Source organism: Hemicordylus capensis, chromosome 6, assembly GCF_027244095.1.
Source record: "Hemicordylus capensis ecotype Gifberg chromosome 6, rHemCap1.1.pri, whole genome shotgun sequence".
Lineage (NCBI taxonomy): Eukaryota > Metazoa > Chordata > Lepidosauria > Squamata > Cordylidae > Hemicordylus > Hemicordylus capensis.
In genome coordinates, this window is record NC_069662.1 from 93,669,549 (window position 1) to 93,690,083 (window position 20,535).

At 42.2% G+C, this 20,535-nt stretch overlaps 1 protein-coding gene across 5 annotated transcripts in view; it reads right to left on the reverse strand.

The window, feature by feature from the left end:
• Window positions 1-20,535, reverse strand: part of GOLGA4 (golgin A4) — a 126,931-nt gene that overhangs the window by 86,499 nt on the left and 19,897 nt on the right. For 4 of the 5 annotated variants that reach the window (XM_053260134.1, XM_053260133.1, XM_053260130.1 and 1 more), the window contains 6 exons: window positions 18,253-18,300; window positions 17,588-17,644; window positions 9,280-9,378; window positions 8,372-8,510; window positions 2,502-2,692; window positions 1,017-1,100 (listed from right to left, as the gene is read on the reverse strand). In XM_053260134.1, the coding sequence (XP_053116109.1) occupies window positions 1,017-1,100; window positions 2,502-2,692; window positions 8,372-8,510; window positions 9,280-9,378; window positions 17,588-17,644; window positions 18,253-18,300 (618 nt within the window). The remainder of the gene's footprint in view (window positions 1-1,016; window positions 1,101-2,501; window positions 2,693-8,371; window positions 8,511-9,279; window positions 9,379-17,587; window positions 17,645-18,252; window positions 18,301-20,535) is intronic. The other variant, XM_053260131.1, reaches the window with a different exon arrangement.

The window sequence follows — 20,535 nt, forward strand, 5'->3', positions numbered from 1 at the left end:
AAAGAAGGTTCTAGCTGCCTGTAACTAACTTATAAGAACGTAAGAACAGCCCTGCTGAATCAGGCCCGAGGCCTATCTAGTCCAGCATCCTGTTTCACACAGTGGCCCACCAGATGCCTCTGGGGAGCCCACAGGCAAGAGGTATGTGCATGCCCTCTCTCCTGCAACTGGTATTAAGAGGCATCGTGCCGCTGAAGCTGGAGGTGGCCCACAGCCAACAGACTAGTACCTATTGATAGACCTGTGAGAGAGAAGAGTTCTCTTAGACATTTTGCTGCTGTGTGTGGTGTGAACGAGAAGGCTAGAACACTAGCAGTATAAGATTGGGTTGAAACAGCTAGGGAAGTTAGCAGTGGAGATGTGCAAGAACCAGTTCAGCGTTCTATTCCTTGAATGCTGAAGTAGTTCGAAAACCCCGCATTCGAACCGACCCAAACATGGGGGACGGTCGTTTTAAGGCGCGGGGAGGGTGCCTTACCTCCCCTGCCATGTTTCCCCCTCAGGCGCTGCTTCAAAAACTGCTGGCATGGGGTGACTGTATACCTTCTTGCTGTCCCAATCAGCATAAAACTGGAAGTAGCAGACACACAGGTGCATGCGTGATGTGCGCCTGCCACTTCTGGTTTTATACTGACCAGGGAAGCAAAAGGGTATACAGCTGCCCCAAGCCAATGGTTTTTGAAGCAGTGCCAGAGGGGAGAGTGTGTGTGGGGGGGTAAGGGCACCCTCCCCACACCTTAAAGCGGCCCCCCTACACACACACACACACACACACACACACACACACACACACCGCCTCCTGGGTGTGCACGGAACCGGTTCTGTACTATGAAGTTCTACATATCTACAGTAAAACAAATTATGCATCATTATTTAAACATGCTTAAAAATAAAATATTTTTTAACACTACTGCAGGATAAGAAAAAATCTGTAATAATTTTACGTCACACATTCTTGTAACTAGGATTTACACCAGAATGGAACACGTGCAACTGAAAAACTTTGTACTCCTTACTTTATCTTGCTCTAGCTGCTCTATTAAATTCTTGGCATCACGCAACTGTGTAATCAGTTTGGTCTTCTCAGCCATATGAAGATCCTAAGAGACAGAACAAGAGAAATTTAGAAAAATGTATCCACACAGACAAACATCCCCCCCCACACACACACACACATTCAGATTTTGATTTTTCTTATTATCAGATATACTGTGCCCCATGGGAGTTCAAGGCATAGTGGGGAACAGATATTTACTTATTCTGAATGTGGATTATACAGGGGGCCCTCATTATTTGCAGACTCTGTATCCAGTTTTGTGTACCCGTGATTTGGGTCTTAGTGGCCCACTTTCATTATCCACAGGTTGAAAAATAGGCAAACTTTGCCTATTTGTTGTTTTGAGTGGCAAGAAATTACTTTCAATGTCACTTCTGGCCACCATTTTCTGGCAGAGAGCTACTTTGTGGCTCTTTTAAAACAACAACAACAACAACAACAACGTCTGGATCAAACAAACCAGTCAATAACACCTGTCTAACTGTGTAAATAAATAAATAAATAAATAAGTGAATATTCAACCGTTTTCGGGGTTTGAGGGGTCATTACTAGAGACCTGGAGAATAAGATATTGTCCTTTTATTCTCTTATTTCTGCCCCCCTTTTGTTAGGGACCTAACCTCCCAATTCCCATTGACTCAAGTTTTCATTATTCATGGTTTCCATATTTGCATCTATAGAGAACTGAACCCCCACGAATAACGAGGGCCACCTGTATGTTGAAAAGACTGAAGATACTAGTTTTCTTCTTGAAATTATTTTAGTATAAGACACCACATACTTTGTAGCCTTTAGTGCATTTGTTATTTAGCCTTCAATACTAAATAATGCTTTGGGGGCGACTACAAACCTCAATTTAAAAATTATTTTTAGACATATTCCAGATTAAAAAATAATAATAATCAAGAGTTAAACACATCTGAGCCTTCCTATCTTAACTAGGACTAAAGCTCTGCTCCTGATTCTATGGGTGTGAATTCCACTGCTTAAAAAATTAAACAAACACACACACAAAAAACTATGTAGCCTTGTCTATCATTCTTAGCAGTACTGTTTAATGAGGAAAATGAAAAAACATATAAAGGAAGATGAAAAAACAGAATAGCATAAAGAAGTAATGCATTGATGGGAAGGTTATAATACATCACTTGCATGCTTGCAGCAAAAAAAGAGAAAACTTATTTTGAAGCCTAATCATGTTATGTGGTTAATTGGCACAAACAATTAAAAACATGTGGTTCCAGATTCACATTTCTGGAAGGTCCTGGGATACATTCTACTACTCTTTCATTAACTTACATAATAATAACTGCTTCTATGTCTTATGCTTCCCATGAACATCCGGGGAGGGGGGGATGAAATTCTCAGCATTTTTGTGGATACAATCCTCTCTGGCATCTTTAATATATCCAGTTATGCAAAAAGGAGAAGTTTTATCTGATACCTTCATTTTTTCTAGTTCCTGAAGTCTCTCATCTAGTTGTTCCTGCAATGCCTCTTTCTCATTGGTTAGCTGTGCTGAGCGCTCTTTGTGCAATCGAATTGTTTCCTTACACCGATGCAGCAAATTCTCTTGACGTTTTACTCGCTGAATAAGAGCTTCTAGTGTTTTAGAAGAATCCCCATCACCACCTACTCAAAAACAAAAGTAGAAAATTAGGTTTGCCTCATACATTTCACAGCTAACATGTGATCACTGACACAGACTACTAACAGCTTGTAGCCCAGCAAGGATTGCACAGAAGAGTGGACTGTAGGACCAGAATGCCTGAAGCCAAATAAACATGCACCACCCCTTCAGAACAGTGCAGAGGTAGCCACCCACAAAGTGCCTGACACTGTGCAGTACTGCACACTTCTGGTGGGGTGGGGGCTCCTTTAAAATAAACAGTGCCCTGGTAATGGCTCATAAGGTGTGCAAAGGGAGTGAGGAGAGGATCATCCTTTCAAGCACTTTCCCCATAGAGCTCTGTGTGTGCATGATCTAGTTTTGGACATCTCAAAACATAGCCCTAATGTATGAACTCATACCTCCATAACGAGGCTGCACACGACTTTCATCGACAGCACAAACAGTTTTGCTCTTCTGTATAGCACAAAGGTCATACATTTATCAGCCCATGTGCTTATTTACCTATATTTCTCTCTCCACCTTTTGGTCGTGAAGGACCCCCAAGGCAGTTTATAAACAGTGATATGAAGCAATTCAAAACCAATTGTATAAAAACATAGCAACAGCAAAAAGAATCAACCAGAGGAAAAATGGATGTCACATTAAAAAAAATCTAACAACAGCATAATAATAATTTGCACCTCCCTTTACAAACCACCATGTTTTCACTGCTCTCAAAAAGTCAAGCAGCCATTGAGTCAGGTGGTCTTCCCTTGGGAGAGCATTCTAAAGCCACAACCAAAAAGGCCCTGTCTGCATGGTCTATCTCAGATACTGACCTGAGTGTATGCGTAAGAAGACATGGGATAAAGCAGTGCTTCAGATATCCTGGTCTCATATAATTTGGCTTTACAAAATCAAAACCAGTACTTTTATAATCCACAGAAGTGTGAGATGCCAGCAGAATTGCACATCAGTGGGAACTGCATAGAGGTGTTGATTGTATATGGATTGTATTAGTACAACCCTTTATTTTATTTCAAAGTCAGGCTTGAAAATTCTTCTTTGGAAATATATATATTTTTAATTTACACACACACACACACACAGAGATCGAAACATAATGAAAAAAGGGGGGAAATGTAGGAGTGAATGAAAGTTATCACCATGCAGAATTTGGGGGGGGGGGGAATGCCACTGTAATGTTATCACAAGAAAACAACCTGATGAAGATATTTAGGATTCCCTACATGTACTATTATCGTCCTCAAAATTAATATAAAAAGCTATCTAAAATGCAGTTCCAAAGACTAAAAAACCAGGTTGCTCACCTGTAACTTATGATCTGGTAGAGATCCATCGACATCCATAAGTATGAGTTCTGCACCTGTGCAGGACCCACGTGGTAGCAACGCTGCAGCTTGGCGAGGCATCCAAGCCCCATGCCTGCGGCATGCCATTTCAAGGCGGGCTGGGTGCCATGTCCCTCAGTTCTTGGACGACCACCGTGAAGGACAATTATCTAGATAAGCAGGTGAGTTCATCAGCATCGAAGCAGAATGCCTTGCACACCAACGCACATAGGAGAGCACTACTGCAGAGGGGTGGTCTGGGAGAATCTTATGGATGTCGACGGATCTCTACCAGACCATAAGTTACAGGTGAGCAACCTGTTTATCTGGATCAAGATCCGTCGAGATCCATAAGTATGGGTGTTTAGCTAGCTCCCCTTGGGGGAGGGTGCAGTAGTAATCATGTAACTTCTGCTTCAATACACTTCTCCCGAAGCTCACCTCAGCAGCAGAACACACATCTATGGAGTAATGTTTAACAAATGGTAACTCTGTGGACCATGTTGCTGCTTTACAGATGTCTGTGAAAGTTACCCCTGATAAGTGTGCAGCCAAGGAAGCATAGGCACGAGTAGAGTGGACCTTGATTGCTTCTGGTGGTTTTATGTTCTGCAACTTATAGGTCAGCAAGATGAGCTCGACCAGCCAGCTGGACATCCTTTGTCTGGATATACAAGTGCCTTTGGCAGGGCTCTTGTAAGCCATAAAGAGGCACTTGGTGGATCAGAAGTATTTGGTACGTGCTAGATAGAACAACAGTGCCCTGTGTACATCTAGAGAGTGCACTGCATGTTCCAAGAGTGTAGATGGTTCCCTGAAGAATGTAGGGAGCACAATGTCCTGATTGAGGTGGAAATTGGACACTATCTTGGGCAAAATGTCCAGGTCCATACACATCAGCACCTTATCAGGATAGATCCTGGTGTAAGGGGAATCAATCTTCAAGGCTCTAAGTTCACTTACATGCTTTGCAGTGGTAATAGCGAGTAGGAAAGCTGTCTTTAAAGTCACAAATTGATGGCAGAAGTAGCCAAAGGCTCAAATGGGCCCTGAGTCAATGCAGAGAGTACCAAGGAAATGCTCCATGGTTCCACTGGAGTACGAATAGGTGGGTACACATTCATAAGGCCTTTCAAGGCCTTACTATCCGGGTGTGAGAAAAGAGTTTTGCCATCACATCTCAGGTGTCTGGAAGAGAGCGCAGCCAAGTGGACTTTATGGAGTTCCTCCTCCTTTATGGAGTTCCCCAGGGTTCAGTTCTTGCCCCTGTCCTCTTTAACATCTATATGGAGCCGCTTGGTCAGGTCATTTCCCAGTCTGGGGTGAGATTTCATCAATACGCTGATGATACTCAGCTTTATATTGCCATCCCAGACCATTCTGGGGATGCTGTTTCTGTGCTTACTCGATGCCTGGAAGCTGTTAAGGTCTGGATGAATCAAAATAAGCTCAGACTGAATCACACTAAGACTGAGCTACTTTTACTCAGTCCTCGTACCGGCCAACAGCTGGATGTGAACCTTGTTCTAGATGGGGTGGCACTGCCCCCAAAGGAGCTTGTTCGTGATTTGGGGATCCTTTTGGTCTTGCGCCTCCTGTTTGAACAGCAGGTAGAGGCTGCGGCCAGAAATGCTTTTGCCCAGCTTCATCTGATTCGCCAATTACGCCCTTACCTTGATCGGCAGGCATTAATGACAGTGACCCATGCCCTTGTTATCTCCCACCTAGATTATGGTAACGCTCTCTAACTAACGTTACCTTTGAGGACGATCAAAAAGCTACAACAGGTCCAGAATGCAGCGGCTCACCTACTCATGAGTGCCAGAAAATATGACAGGGTAACACCTCTCCGGCAGTCATTGCACTGGTTGCCTATTCACTACTGAGTTCAATTTAAGGTCCTGGTTTTGACGCCTTCTACCTACAGACCCGCCTCTCCCATCCAGTTACATCCCGTCCAGTCAGATCTTCTCAAATGGTCCTTTTGTCAGTCCCTGATTTCCAAGAGGTTCGGGGGCGCTAGGACCTGTGAAATTGCCTTTTTGGTTGCTGCCCCACTTCTGTGGAACTCCCTTCCTCTTCAGATTCGTTTAGTTCCTTCCTTATTGATTTTTAAATCTCTATTGAAGGCTTTTCTTTTTCACCAGGCTTTTACCCTGTAATTTACCTATTCAGTTTTTTCCTTTTTGTTAGTTACTTTAGTTTTTAATTTAGAATGTAGTTTTAATGCTGTCTTGTTCTGTATGTTTTTGTACATCACCAAGAGTCTTCGGATTGGGCGGTATATTAAATGTTTCTAATAAATAAATAAATAAATCTCCACTATCCAAGGTGGTAACTGCCAGTGAGAAAGCAATTGGAATGCAGAATTTCACTGTAAAAGCCGCCCATGGTTTTTCCCTCTGGTAATTGTGTGGTGTACCCGGAGAGCAGAAACACATGGCACTCATAGCGAGAGCGTCGCCTGGAGCAGAGGTATGAGAAAAGCTACAGGAATGCCAGGCCGAAGGACTTTGTAAGTGAGCCACTGATAAAGCAGTTGTTTGAGGCCAGGCAGGTGGTGCTGAAGAACACAAACATGGTACCTCAATATCTATGGGAAGAAACCCTTTAAACGTAGATGTGGATGGGGTACTCAGAGAAGAGTCCAAAATTGACAGTAGTGTGTGTGCGGTAGTAGGGTCTAAGCCCACATTCCCATTCGCATCTTCTTCTTCCTTGTCGACATCAAACATCGGCATTGGCAGTTGGCAACATGGAGAAACTTGTTTCAATGTCAATAGTACCACAGTATGTAAAGTTGATGTCCAGAGTTAAAATTGAGGCACCGGGGTCGAAAGAGCATCTTGTTGTCGGTCCTTCTGTGTCAGCGGCACTGAAGAAGCAATCGGCTTAGGTGCCGGAGACAATGATCATGAACTCCATGTTGACTGCGTAGCTGTTAATAGATAGTCAGTATCAAGTGGCACCGTTGGTATCAGTGCGTTTCTGGAAGGGACGGTGTCAACAAGAGTAGTCTTCGACGTCGATGGCAACTTCGGCGGTAAATGCTACAGACCTGAAGGAGATGGAGTGTGATCCTGTGTCAGGTCGATAGTTTTTGATTTTTTCTTCGGTGCAGTGGGCAAGCGTCAGTGGATGTACGCTTAGATAGTATAGGCTTCAAAGATTTAGGTGTCAAGCCACTTCTAGTATTAGAAGGTGGCTGTGGAGTTCGAGTTGACCATGTCAGCTTAGAAACCTTCAATGTCGACATCTTGTGAGGCCTCGATGTTGAAGGTGTTACAGCTGGCATTTTTGAAGAAGAGGTCGATGGGCGTGGTTCGCCCAAAGTTGATGGACTGAGGAACTTCATCGTAAATGTCAGCATGAAGCCAAAGTGCCTGATTCTTGTGAGTCTGTTTAGAGAATGACAGAGAAATTTTGCAAGTGGACACATGTTCCTCTCCCAAGGAAATGAGGCACAACTCATGGAGATCCTTAGAGGGAAGTTTCGCTTTACAGCCCTCACACCTCTTAAAGCTCTTTTTCCTCAGCCATTCCAACAAGCAAATACGTTAGTCAAGTTCGTTCCGAGGTTAAAAATGCCAGTCGTAGTCCGTCAACCAGACCAAGTCAAATACCAAACTTTGTCCCATCAGCCAGAAATACATCAAATCCGAGTTTATAGTCCTTTTCCTCTCTCTTTTTAGATGAACTCACAAGAGAACAATAAAGCTGAAGAACTATTCTTATGATGGAGTGACAGACCGAGATCCAAAGGCAATGACAGTCAGAAAAGAACTGAGGAACATGGTGTCCAGCCCGCTTTTAAATAGCATGCTGTAGGTGTGGGGGCGGGGCTTGGATGCCTCGATGAGCTTCAACATTGCTACCACGTAGTTCCTGTGCAGGTGCAGAACCCATACTTATGGATCTCAATCCAGATCCAGTGGTTCCCAACCTGGGGGCCTTGAAATGTTGCTGAACTTCAACTCCCATCAGCCCCAGCTTGGCAAATGCCGATTGCAGGGCATTCTCTGTACTGATTTAGAATCACTGGTCTAAATTATTTCAATGTGGAAACAGTGAACGAATAATTGACTTTTCCACCCATTTCATTAGATTATCCCATCTTATTTAGCTACCAGAGTCAAGAACTTTGCACCATCAAATACTTCCTGTTATATACACTGCCCAACTTGTTCTAGATCAGTAACATGATCAAAAGGAAAGTCAAAAGCAGCAAAGCAGAAGTTGGCCACATGCAAGCACACAGTGCTTAAGTACAAGTTGATTAAAGACAAACTGCCTATTCCTTTTTTTTTTTTAAAGTATTTTTTAAATAAAGAGAGAGAGACACCAACCTACCAGGACTCCCCGATTGCAGGGCATTCTCTGTATTGATATCTTTTGTTGGACTCTGAACTTGCAGTTCAGTCTGAACATTTGGCTCAGGCAATTCAATACTTATTTGGCCATTCTGCAGTCGTTCTTTCAGCAATGATACCTGCATAAATGGTAATTAGTGTGTTGTAAGAGATCTATTTAACTATTTTTCTCTCACACTTTCCTTTCAAAAATGAAAAACAGGACATATTATTCATTTTTAATTTCTGAACAACCCACAAATTGGTCCTTTCTTATTCTTGTTTATAACAGAATGAAGTGATAAGTCCGCTCTGACCCGATTATCAGTCCTGTAACCATAGGACAAAACAGCTGCAGTCTGGCTCACACACACACTTCTCCTTGCTTTTGAATTCTACTTCAATCCCTACTTTTGCTAGTATTTAACATTTTAGTACCGAGGGTATGCTAGGTTTTATACTAATTTTATACCCTAAAATATGACTTTTTACGTGAGCTAGGTTGAAATCCTAAGCACATTTTCTTGAAAGAGCGTTCCATTGAACTCTATTGGCCACACTTCCAAGTTGATGACCCTGATCCAGCGAGCCTTGCAGGTGAGTTTGACCAAATATATTGAAGCTTTCAAGTCCCCTCCCTTGGACATTAACCCCACATTGGTGGCCTAACCTCTGCTTTTCAGAACAACTTTCAAGGTCATTTCCAAAAATGCACAAAAACCCACTATCACCAAAGCAAAAAAGTAAGATCACAGTGGCTGATGACAGGGTGATTGGTTTAGAATAAATTAACATTGAGGGTTGACAGTAAAGGACTGTGCAATCTCTTTACAAATCTGGTATAGCATTTAAACCAAAACTACTAATTACTGTTCCTTCAGGGTACTTTGGGTCCATCTCTCTAGATACCTGAGTCTGCAGGACACTGATGAGTTGGTCCTTTTCTTCCAATGATGCATCAAACTCTTCCTGAAGATGTTTCTTGGCCTGTTGATCCATTTGGAGTTCCTAACAAATCATACAATAGTTTGCAAATATTTTCAATTAAAAGAAGAATATTCTTCTCACATGGCTACATTTGACTTTTCTCTGCATCCTGTATGGCTTTAAATTTAACTAGCTGGTTTTTACATTCTGGCCCCTTCCCCTCACAAGAAGGCTATTACTTTCACTGCCACCCATACCTATCTTCTTCCACTCCCATCAGTTATTTTTCCTCCTTATAGTTATTATTCATCACATGAATAGATATTCCTTACAGATATATCCTTGTAGATAATTCATTCACTACTAGGTATCAGTTTCAATTTCCCCCCAAATCATTTTGCCAACATCTCACCAAAAACTGAGACAGGAACAGGGCTACCAATCCAGCGTTACACAAGTGGACAGCACATTGTCAGAGCCTGAAGAAATCATGGGCTCAGCATCAACTCTAGACAAAAACACAGGGGCACTAAAGGACAAAGGATTCAATGGCATATATATAATAAAACTGTGGTTTTCAAGTGGTGTTTAAAAATCCTAGGGTTTTTTAGAAGTTTATCAGGATGTCTGAAAACATAGTACAGGAAGACCTCAATATCTACGGATTCGTTATCCACGGATTCATGTATCTGCGCTCGGGTAAAAGACACCCAACCTTGGTATATATGGAGGGAGGGGGAAAACACATCAACCTTGCATATCTGCAGGTTGGGGGTTGCCGGAAATGACTATGGAGGCCTGGCGTCCATTTTGTTTCTGGAGCCACAAAATGACTCAGGTTTGTTTTTTTTTAAAGAAAACAAAACTCTATCTATTTTCTGGCCATTTTCAGGCAATTTGGGGGCATTCTGGGGCACAGTACAACAAAGTGGGAGCAGCTAGGTATGGTAAACAGCTTCCTCCCACATTTCCCCCATGAAAGTTGATGTTTTGGGGGTGTTTTCCCTCAACCAGGAACCTAACCCCCAATTCGCCATTCCCACAATGTCTTGATATTCACAGTTTCCATATTCACGGTTGTGCTGTGGAATGGAACGCCCGTGAATATCAAGGTCCTCCTGTAATGGCAAACAAGCTTCCCTGTTAATTAATTAGCCCACCACTACTGATGTTTGCCTGCAACGCACAGTTACAGGGGAACGTCAAGTGTGCCTTGCAGCAAATTCTCAATTCACAAGAAGCAGTAAGGAAGGCCTAACAATTCTGGTCAATGCCTTATATCAATTGAGGGCTTGTTCAGACATATTGCCAAACCATGGTTTCATTCTGCATAAACAAGCCTTGAAGAACAATTTGGCTTACAAACACTGCCCTCCCTCTCCCTCTACATGCCACTCCCCTCCTTTCCGGTTGCAGCAAACCACAATTTTCTGCTTCATCCAAATAAGCAAACTATGGTTTGTGGTTGCCTTGAAAACCAGAATTAGAATTGGGAACGAGAACTAGAAATGTGAACCATAGTTCACCACAGTTTTAATAAAAATGACACTATGGTTTGATACCAAAAAAACATAGTTTGAAAGAAATGGTGGAGGCAATTGTGAAGCATGAGGAGAGGAGGGAGTGTGTGAGTCCAAGGGTCTTCTTGATGTAACACCAATCCATGGTTTGGTATCCATGGTTTGGTATTACATCTGAACTAGCACTTAGTATGTGCCCTATAATATGTTCTAGAATCCCTTGCAATGTGCAGGAATTCTTCAGACAAGTTAATGCAAAAAAAGAGGTTCTCAAATGCAGAAAGTTTTAAAATTATTTAAATAAGGCTTTATTAAGCATGATCTTGAGCAACTGGGCTACATTAGATGAACTATCACTGGCATGAATGCATTATTGTTTCAACTTAGTGGTTTTGTTCACTATTACCAATCGTTCACTTTAGGAGTATACAAGTTAAGTTGTTCACAATGAACTATCTAAATTACTGACTATAGCACACACTTAAAATCTAATTTCTAATGCTGCTTGATTTGAAGCAGATATTATAGTACGAAATACTACAAAACAATTTGGGTCCTGAATATCTGAAGGACCGCCTGCTCCCAAGAGTTTCTGTCTGCTTGACCAGATCATCAGAGGGGGCTCTGCTCCACATACCGACAGAGAGAGAGGCTCGATTGTCAAGCACGCAGGACAGGGCCTTTTCAGCCATTGCCCCCATGCTTTGGAATGCTCTCCCAACTGAAATCCACTCCTCGGTCTCTTAGTGAAAAAGTAGATGTGGCTCTTCATGTCTACTTTTGAAACAGAGTATTGTTTTTTGCTGCTGCAGCTTTGTGTTATTAATTTATGGATTATTAATTTTTTATTTAGAGATTATTATTTTTATATTTATATTATCTGTACTTTTGTACTATGTATTTTAATTTTTGAGATCATCTGTACCTTTGTATTTTAATTTTGCATTGTTTTAATTTTATTGTAAACCGCTTTGAGATTATTTTTATGAAAAGCAGTATATAAATAGATCAATCAATCAATCAAACAAACTGTACTACAAAGGATATAAAGTTATTCAAGATGTGCCTTCCTGTTCTAATATTTGTCAATCCACAGAACAGAACTTCTTGTAAATATTTTGTGGGATTTGATTAAAATACTAGAATCTTGTGAACCAAATTTCAACTTAAATGTAGAAAGTGTTCCTCTAAATCACACTACTTCTGAAAGAAAGAAATCCATCTTTCTTCAAAGTCAGCACCAGCCTTATTGGTTCTAATTTTAAGGCAGACAAAACAGAAACATGAAATAGTCAGGATGTCAGCCACTATACTTAAAACATACTTCAAAGACACTATCCACAATGTATACACTTACCTGAATTTGACCCCACATGGTGAAAAGAACTTTTTGTAAATAATACCTAAGCATTTTAAATATGTATATTGCTGTACAAGCAAGTTATATGTTTCTTAATGCAGACTGCTGAACAGGCTCAATCCTAGTGTAAACCTTAGCCATGTTTGAAGACCTACTGTTGAATTTGCCAAATCATCTTCTAAGATTTGTTTTGCTATTGTTCTAAGAATTCAGCCTCCTAAAATTACCCAAAACCAGCTTAGTAGACATTTTTGGACACTTTTTTGCCCTTGAAGTTTATTGATGCAATGACAACCTGGTTTAACATGATAGGATGCAGAACTCAGTGACATCACCACGGCAGTTCGTGAGCAAAATGTTTCAGTTGGAGGGTTACATTTTAAAGTCAACCAATAGCTAGGAACATGCATGAATTACTGGCATGATCCAATTGCTCCAGTATTCCTGTGCAATTTCTTGCTTTATACACTGGCCTTATCTGTGTGCCCAATTTGATCTCTCCCTACTTTGAAACATAAACGTTTACATTTACTACCATTATGCCTATTAATATTTCAGTTCTCATTTGAATAGAGCAAAGCAGGGACAGGGAACAGAGGTCCCTGCTCTTTTGGACAAGCCTTCATGTGCTCATCCTAAGAACTAGGAAATCCCAAGTCAGTGCAGTATTACCCGATTTAATCAGATAATCAAGGTTAGTGATAGTTTGATAGTTCTCTATAGCAAACCTTTAGGAATGATTTAATGACAGTAACATTCTAAGACATGTTGGGGCACAAATTAGTATGTCTAATGTTACTGCTTAATAAAATGTGTGATGACAGTAGTAGTAAAACCAATCTCCCTTTCAGGAATGGTTCTTCAGCTACAGAAACAGAGTAAGATATAGATTGTATACCAATACTAGTAAAATTGCTTACATTTTGCAAGCTTTCAGGATCCCACAGAGAGGCCACCCCACCGCTCAGCTGGCGTCCATTCATGTGTGACGGACATCTGAGTGGTCAACACGGCAGTTGAGTGCCATGCTGCATACTCAAATGGCCAGACATCTGCAAAGGGCAGTTGAGAAGTGGGGCAGGGCAGCCTCCGTGCAGGATCCCATCTGCCTCCTGGGCTTCCCACAGGATCCTGAGTGCCAGCAGCAGCATTTGCCATTTTTTGCAGGTATCTTTCTCCTGCCCTCTCTGCCCCCATCCCCAGAACTGCATTACTAAGCAGCTTGTCTTTTTCTATCTCTGTGAGGTCTCATTCCCCATGCTTTCAAACAGGATAGTTTTTCTACATTTTCTGGGAAAGTAATGAGTTTTTCCAGAGATTTGGATTATTTTAGTAGTCTGGGTGAGGTCTGGGACCTACCTGCAGGGGGTGGGGGGGGAGAGAATGTTTCTATCTTGCATGGCTTGGTCTGGGAGTTTCATGTCTAGAGTATGGAAAAGGAGCACTTTGGAGTGTTTTCAAGCTGCAGTTGGAATGCCCAAGGTAAAGAGCAGTGTTGCAAATTTACCCCTGCTAACTGAGCAAAGAAGCACCTTTTTAAATTGGTGGATCTCTTATGTGTACAGTACAGTATTAAGCAGGGGGAAAGCAACTGTCCCTATCTAACCCCTGCAAAGCACCCATACAGTGGCTGTTGCTGGTGTTCAACTTATGTTTCTTTTAGACTGTAAGCCCTTTTGGCACAGGGAATAATCTTACTTACTGTATGTATTATAACATGCAAGTGCACTATACTGTACAGTACTATACAGTCCTGTACTGCCACTCCATCCCTGTGCATCCCCCCTCCACTACACCCTTTATGGATTATTGTTCTGTATTGCACAATTTTCTTTTCTTCCCAATAAGGATGGAGAAACTTAAGGTGGGCAGTTCTGCTGAAGGACAGAGCAAGAGGTAGCACAAAGTTATGTCCATACATTAAAAAATCGAGTTGCTGTACATGCTGGGTCGAGGGGACAGTACAGCATCTGTTGAATGCCATTACAGGATCAATGAGTAGACAGTATGTTACATCAGAAAAAATGAAACTAACATTTGTGCAAGTGTGGCAGCAAGCACTCTGGAAAGTGCAAAGGTGGTGTTCCACTCGTGTGATTTCACCACGGAACACATGGAGGAGGTCCTGAACATCTGGAACAAGGACCAAGCTCAGAAGAAAGTGCTACTGAGTGGGCCAGTGATCTGGGAAAAAGAACCGAGGCTGTACAAACATTTGGCCAATGAAGATACAGGAACATCTTGTGGTGCTGGGCACACTTTTCAGGCAAGCAAGGGCTGGTTTGAGAAGGTCAAGCATCACTACAGCCTCCATAATGTAGAGCTTGAAGGAGAAGTTGCACTGGCAGACCACGAAGCAGCACAGAGATTCTTGGCAGAGCTTCAACACCTGACTGAGGACAAAGGATACAGGCCTGGGCAGGTCTTCAATGAGGATGAGACAGGCCTGTTTTGGAAAAGAATGTCAGCCCATTTCTTCATCTCCAAGCAGGAACCAACCGCTCCAGGATTCAAGGCAGCCAATGATCAGATAAACCCTTCTCATCTGCAGAAATGTTGCTGTAGACTACATGGTGACGCCAATGCTGCTTTACTGAGCACTGAACCCTCGTGCCCTCAGAGGGCAGAATAAGATCCAGCTCCCAGTCTTCTAGCATTTGAATGGGAGAGCATGGGAGACTGCTGTCCTCTTCACTGACTGCGTCAGCAACTGCTTGCTACCCAAAGTGGAGAGATATCTGGGAGCAAAAAACCTTGCCTTCAGAGTTCTCTTGCTGTTGGACAATCCCCCTGGCCATCCTGATACCCTGCAGGATCTCCACCCAAATCTGCAGATCACCTTCCTGCCACCAAACACCACCTCTAATCCAGCCAATTGACCAGGGTCTCATTGTGATGTTCAAGTCATACTACACCCAGAGGACATTCATGCGGCTTCTGGACCTAATGGAAAGCGACCCCTCTCTAGCAGTCAAAAAAAGTACAGCATTGCCGAAAAATGGAAAAAGTACAGCATTGCTGGGAAAAGTACATCATTGCCGAAAGCATCCAGGCATCCCTCAAGGAGATGCAGCAGAGGACTTGGAGTGCCTGCTGGAAAAAATTATGGCCGAAAGCAGTCACTCCCACATCCATCCAGGCTGTTCCCTCAACAGAGGATGAAGTGACAAGAATTGTAAACCTCATGTACAATGCCGCAGGTGAATGCTTGGAGAATATCTAGGTGAAAGAGATGGAGGAACCACTAGTGTCACAACAGGAGTAGTTGACAGAGGAGGAGTTAAAGGAGCTTGTTCAAGCAGCTGCTAAGGGGAGGAGAGAGAAGAGGTGGTGGTGGCGGCAGCAGCAGAAAAGGCTTTGACTACAGAGGTCCTGTCTGAGTTTCTGTAGATGGGGACTGCCTTGACTGAGACAGCCTTGGCAACTGGCCCATCAGTGGAGCGCAGCATAACATTCAAGAGACAGTAGGAGGCTGCTCTAAAACCCTAAGGACTCTTCAGAGAAAGGCAAAAAAGACCACTATCACCAGCTTCTTAGAGAAGGCCAAGAGCACCATGCCACCTGAAGAAGCAAGTTCTAAGTGTGATCTCCACCTCCCCTTTCCATGGGTTTGAAAAAGAAAGTGATGACAATGAGAGCCCGACTTCCTCTCCAAGGTCTTCTCCTGCAGTGGAGTGATATTCTATTACTTTTTTCACTTTTTAAAAGCTTCTTAGTTGGAGTGGTGCTAACTCCAGCGGAGTGATGTAACTCTCCTCCTTCAGTTTGTTTTTCTGTCAACCAGATACTTCTGTATCTGTCAACCAGACAGTATCTGTCAACCAGATACTTCAGCCAGATACTTTCCAGATACTTCTCATGGATGGAGTGATATAACTCCCTGCTGCTGTTTTCATTTTTTATATTTTCTGAATTGTAGTGATTTAACTCTTGATTTTTTTCCTTTTTCCTTTTCTAAACTGGAGTGCTGCTAACCCCAGGGAAGTGATGTAGTGGTGTGCACGGACCACGGAAGTGTGGTCCGATGCCGGGTGGGGGTGTTGCTTTAAGGGGGGGTTGTACTCACCCCCTCTGGCGCTGTAGTTTTCAGCAAAATCTTTGGGGCGGCAGAGGTGCTCCCTGCCGCCCCTACATCCTTGTTGGTGCCCAAATGCGGAAGTAACAGGCGTCACAGTGACATGCGTGATGTGCGCGGCGGCGGCGAAAGCTACAGCACCGGAAGGGGGAAAGTGGCGGGAGGGGTGAGTACAACCCCCCCTGCTGCCCTTAAAGCAACATCCACCCACCCCTCCGACGGTTTGTCAGACCGCCAGACCTGCGAACCGGTTTGCAGGCCTCCAACATGGCCTGCGAACCAGTTCGTGCACATCCCTAGAGTGATGTAACTCCTCTGATTTGTGATGATTTGCTGACAACTAAAGACAATACTTTTTTGGAGCTGGACCAAGGACTGGTTCCGAGGTCATTACTGGAGGAGCTGGAGAGTTGGAGCAGCCAAGGTACAGTGCTCTATCCTTCACTTATTTTTGCTTTCCGCCCCACTCCACCCCGCCCCTTTGGATGATTTTGAGTGGTCTTTGGGACTTGGAAATTTTCTAGGAACCTAACCTCCAGATTCCCATAGCCTCAAAGTATTTTTCTTCTTCATGGTGTCCCCATTCACAGTAGAAGCCAGAAACCTAACACACACACACACCTGCGAGAAATGAGGGCCTCCTGTATACTTGAATGCAAGTTTTTCATATAGTGATCTGAGCTCTGAAAACAATAATTAGGTATGTACTTCAGAAAAGCTTAACTGAAGCCAAATGGCTTATCTTACAGTACTAAAGATTACTTAACAATGCTTTCAACTTAATCTTGCTCAGTTTACTGACCTATTTGCATTATGGGTATTTTCTTGATTTTGATTTCACTATTTTCCTTTGTATTTGTATAGAATACATTATGTTTTCTATACAAATGCCAATAAAAACATTTTTAAGCTTCTCAATTTGACTGCTTTTGCAAAATGTAAGTTATTTTTCCCACTGTACTTTTCAGAATTAATTGCCAACTAAAAATATGGCATAACTCACCAGCACTACTACTATAGTCAATAGATTGCTTTCTGGAAAATTTACAGCACAGCAATGAATACAAGGGATTTCCCAGTATCCCAAGCTGGGGAGCCATTACTGATCAGAATGTGAGGATGGACAAATATTTTAAGCAAGTCCATGTCTGCCACGGAATATTATTGCATTTGTTTGAAAGTATAAACTGATATTTTCAGTTAATCTCTGAGTGCTAACTGCTTCTTTTCAAGTACTTCATAACATTTGACCAGCACGGGTAATCAAGTATAAGAATGTATACACTCTCAAATTATTATTGTAAGACTGCACAAGCAAATAGAATTTCGAGTTACCTCCCGTAGCTCTCCAATTCTGCGAAGTGCTTTATCCTGACTCTGGCTCAATATTCCCTGAAACCAGAAAAATATAGAAAGCCAATTTTTGAATTCTGAAAAATTCATAACCAAGCTACATATGGATACAATTCAACACATACAAAGAAAAAGGAAATGTTGCTTCCCCCCCCACCCCTAATCAAGCTGCTGGGCAATCATACACATGTATTTGTCAAAAACAATAAGAGTTCTTTTTCCCTATAGAACCAATCTGAAAGTTCAAGGGGCAAAATGAGTATGAGGCATGTGTTTATACTTCTTTGATTTACTCCTTTCTTCAAGTGCTTTCAGCAACACTTTGTTTCCAGGCAGGAGATTCTGCAATTGCTCTGACCAGTGGCAAAATTCAAAGCCAGGAAGAGGTCAACTCTGGCAGAAAATTGCACAGCATGTAAACACCACAACATGTGGCTTTGGATATTGGCATGTCCAGGGACAGGGTCACACCAAAGCAATGCACTGTTTTCTGGATCAAACCCTAAATTTCAAGAGTTTCAATTGCATACTTGGAGCCACTTAATAAATCAGTAATATGTTATATGTAGCATTTCTATGCAAAGCAACAATGTAAGTCTATAAAAATACATTCCAGTAATACCTTAAGGCATTTTTTCACTTCTTACCTGTAATTTTTTCTTCTCTCTTTGCACAGCTTGATAGGCAGTGACCAGCTGAAAAGCACAGAATAAGCATAATTGGCAATTAAAATAACCTATCCAAATTGGCTACTGTGAAACCTAGTCTACTTTAATGAAGTCATTTTGCTAAATTGCTTTTTCAGCTAGCCTGAACATTGGCCCATCCTTTAAATTCACTACTGTACACTATATTGTATTCCGATATCAGAAAGGGGCAATTTCCAAAATAAGTCTGAAGTGACAGCTATTTAATAGAAAGCCTTTTACCGGCTCACCCTAATCTACAGGCAACCCTCATTATACACAGAATTGCTATTCACGGTTTCGTGTATCCGTGGGTTTCAAATAGACACCCGACCTCCTTATCCACAGATATGAAAGGATTAAAACGCATGTATCCATGGTTCCTAGAAGGCCAGAAATGACTGTGTTCATTTTTTGAAGGTCATTTTAAAAAAATTAAAAATGGGGGGACATGACTTTTTAGGACCATTGGGGCATATTTGAAGGGCTTTGCTGGACCTGTGGGGCATAGTAGGGCACTTTATTTAGCCTGTTCTCCCTTTTAAAAACGTTTCTTAAGAGTCTAGGAACCTAACCCCCATGATCCCATACTCAGTGCCTCATTATCTATGGTTTCATTACTCATAGTAATCTGCGGAAATAGAAATCTTGCAGATAATGAGATCTACCTTGTAAGCATCAACAGCCTTTCTACACAGACCAGCTCACGTGATGGGAATTATCACTGAGTCATCTCTACTGAGCTGCCTGGTTGGGCTCCTCATAAAACTATTCTATATTTCCAGTAGATTACATAGCTGCCACCAAGCATTCCAAGTTTTTAGAGACTGGACTGCCTCGGCTAGAGTGCTTTAGTCCAGGGTTCTCTCTTTACCTTATTAGTGGGCAAATATTTAAAAAAACCCTGTTCTCCACATGTATGCCTGCATGTGGGGAGAGTTAGCGAAAGCTGACTTGCGGTCTGTTTGGAGACAGTTTGCACTAGAGACTTCCCCTCCCTCCCACTCAGAGTTAACCAAACACTCTGTGAGAGTTATTAAAAAGAAAGAAAAACAATGTATTAAGTTGCTACAAAGTAGTTGGTCTTAGGCTTCAGCTTTTTGGTTGCACTTAGGAACGCTTAACTTAGTTACAAGAATATTCAAAATACCCATTTTTTTTTAGGCGGCGAATAATTAATTAATCTTAGTTATTTCATTAAAAGAAACAGATATTTAGGAATTGCAAATCAACACACAGAAAAGAACATAACTTCTAATGCAAAGTCTCATTAAACATACTTTCTCCTGTGCTACCTTCCAAAAGCTACAGCCTGGTTTTCGCCCCTGAATTAGGGAGAGGAGAGCTGGTCTTGTGATAGCAAGCATTCAAGCTTTTTTGCAGGCGCAAGTGCAACAGGGCTTTTTATTTATTTACTTACTTCACTGCACTGCTGAGGACACTGGCAGCTTCAGCAGTGCTTGAAGCGCTGATAATACTCCTGGATTAGGGATGTGCATGAACTGAGGAAGTGCTACCCCGACCCAGCAGCCTGCCCACACACCAGTGGTACTCGCCGACCCCCCCCACCGCAAAGCCAGTGGTGCCCACCCACCACCACACAACCCTGAAGCAGCCAGAATAAGAATCTTTCTGATTGACATAATTTGGTCAAGGACAGAATGAATCCCTGTCTACAAGTGATAGATATAGCCCTTTTACCTACAATAGTATGTGGTTGTTTCCATATACTGTTCAGTCTGGAATCACCATCCTTTATTTACTTTCGTTGTATAGAGAATCCAAATATCATTGCATCTCACTGCACTGTAGTGTCTTCTTTATTGTCCTCTCATTTTTTCCTTGCATCCAATCTGTGGCAAGCCCTGCATAATATATAACTGGCCCCGCATAATAATGGCCTGATTGGCCCCGCATAATATATAACTGCAGGACCAGCTTATGTAGACTTCAGCCAATGTAGACTGAAGTAACATTATTCAAGTTTTTTTAGTGTGACTGCTTTTCATTAGTAACTCCCTTAATTTTCAGCTTCTGCCTCTAACTGTTTGCTGCTTAGCAGCGCCAGCAATGCTGGTGAATAACTAATGGATTTCCCCGCAACTGCCCTGTATTAGTCAGTTCCTATTCTCAGCAAGGCGTGAGCTTGATTATTTGTTTTTGCTTTCTTTTGTAGCAAAATATTGCTATTTTTAAGAGAGAGAGAGAAAATAATGAAAATAAGACATTAATTAGGTAATAAAA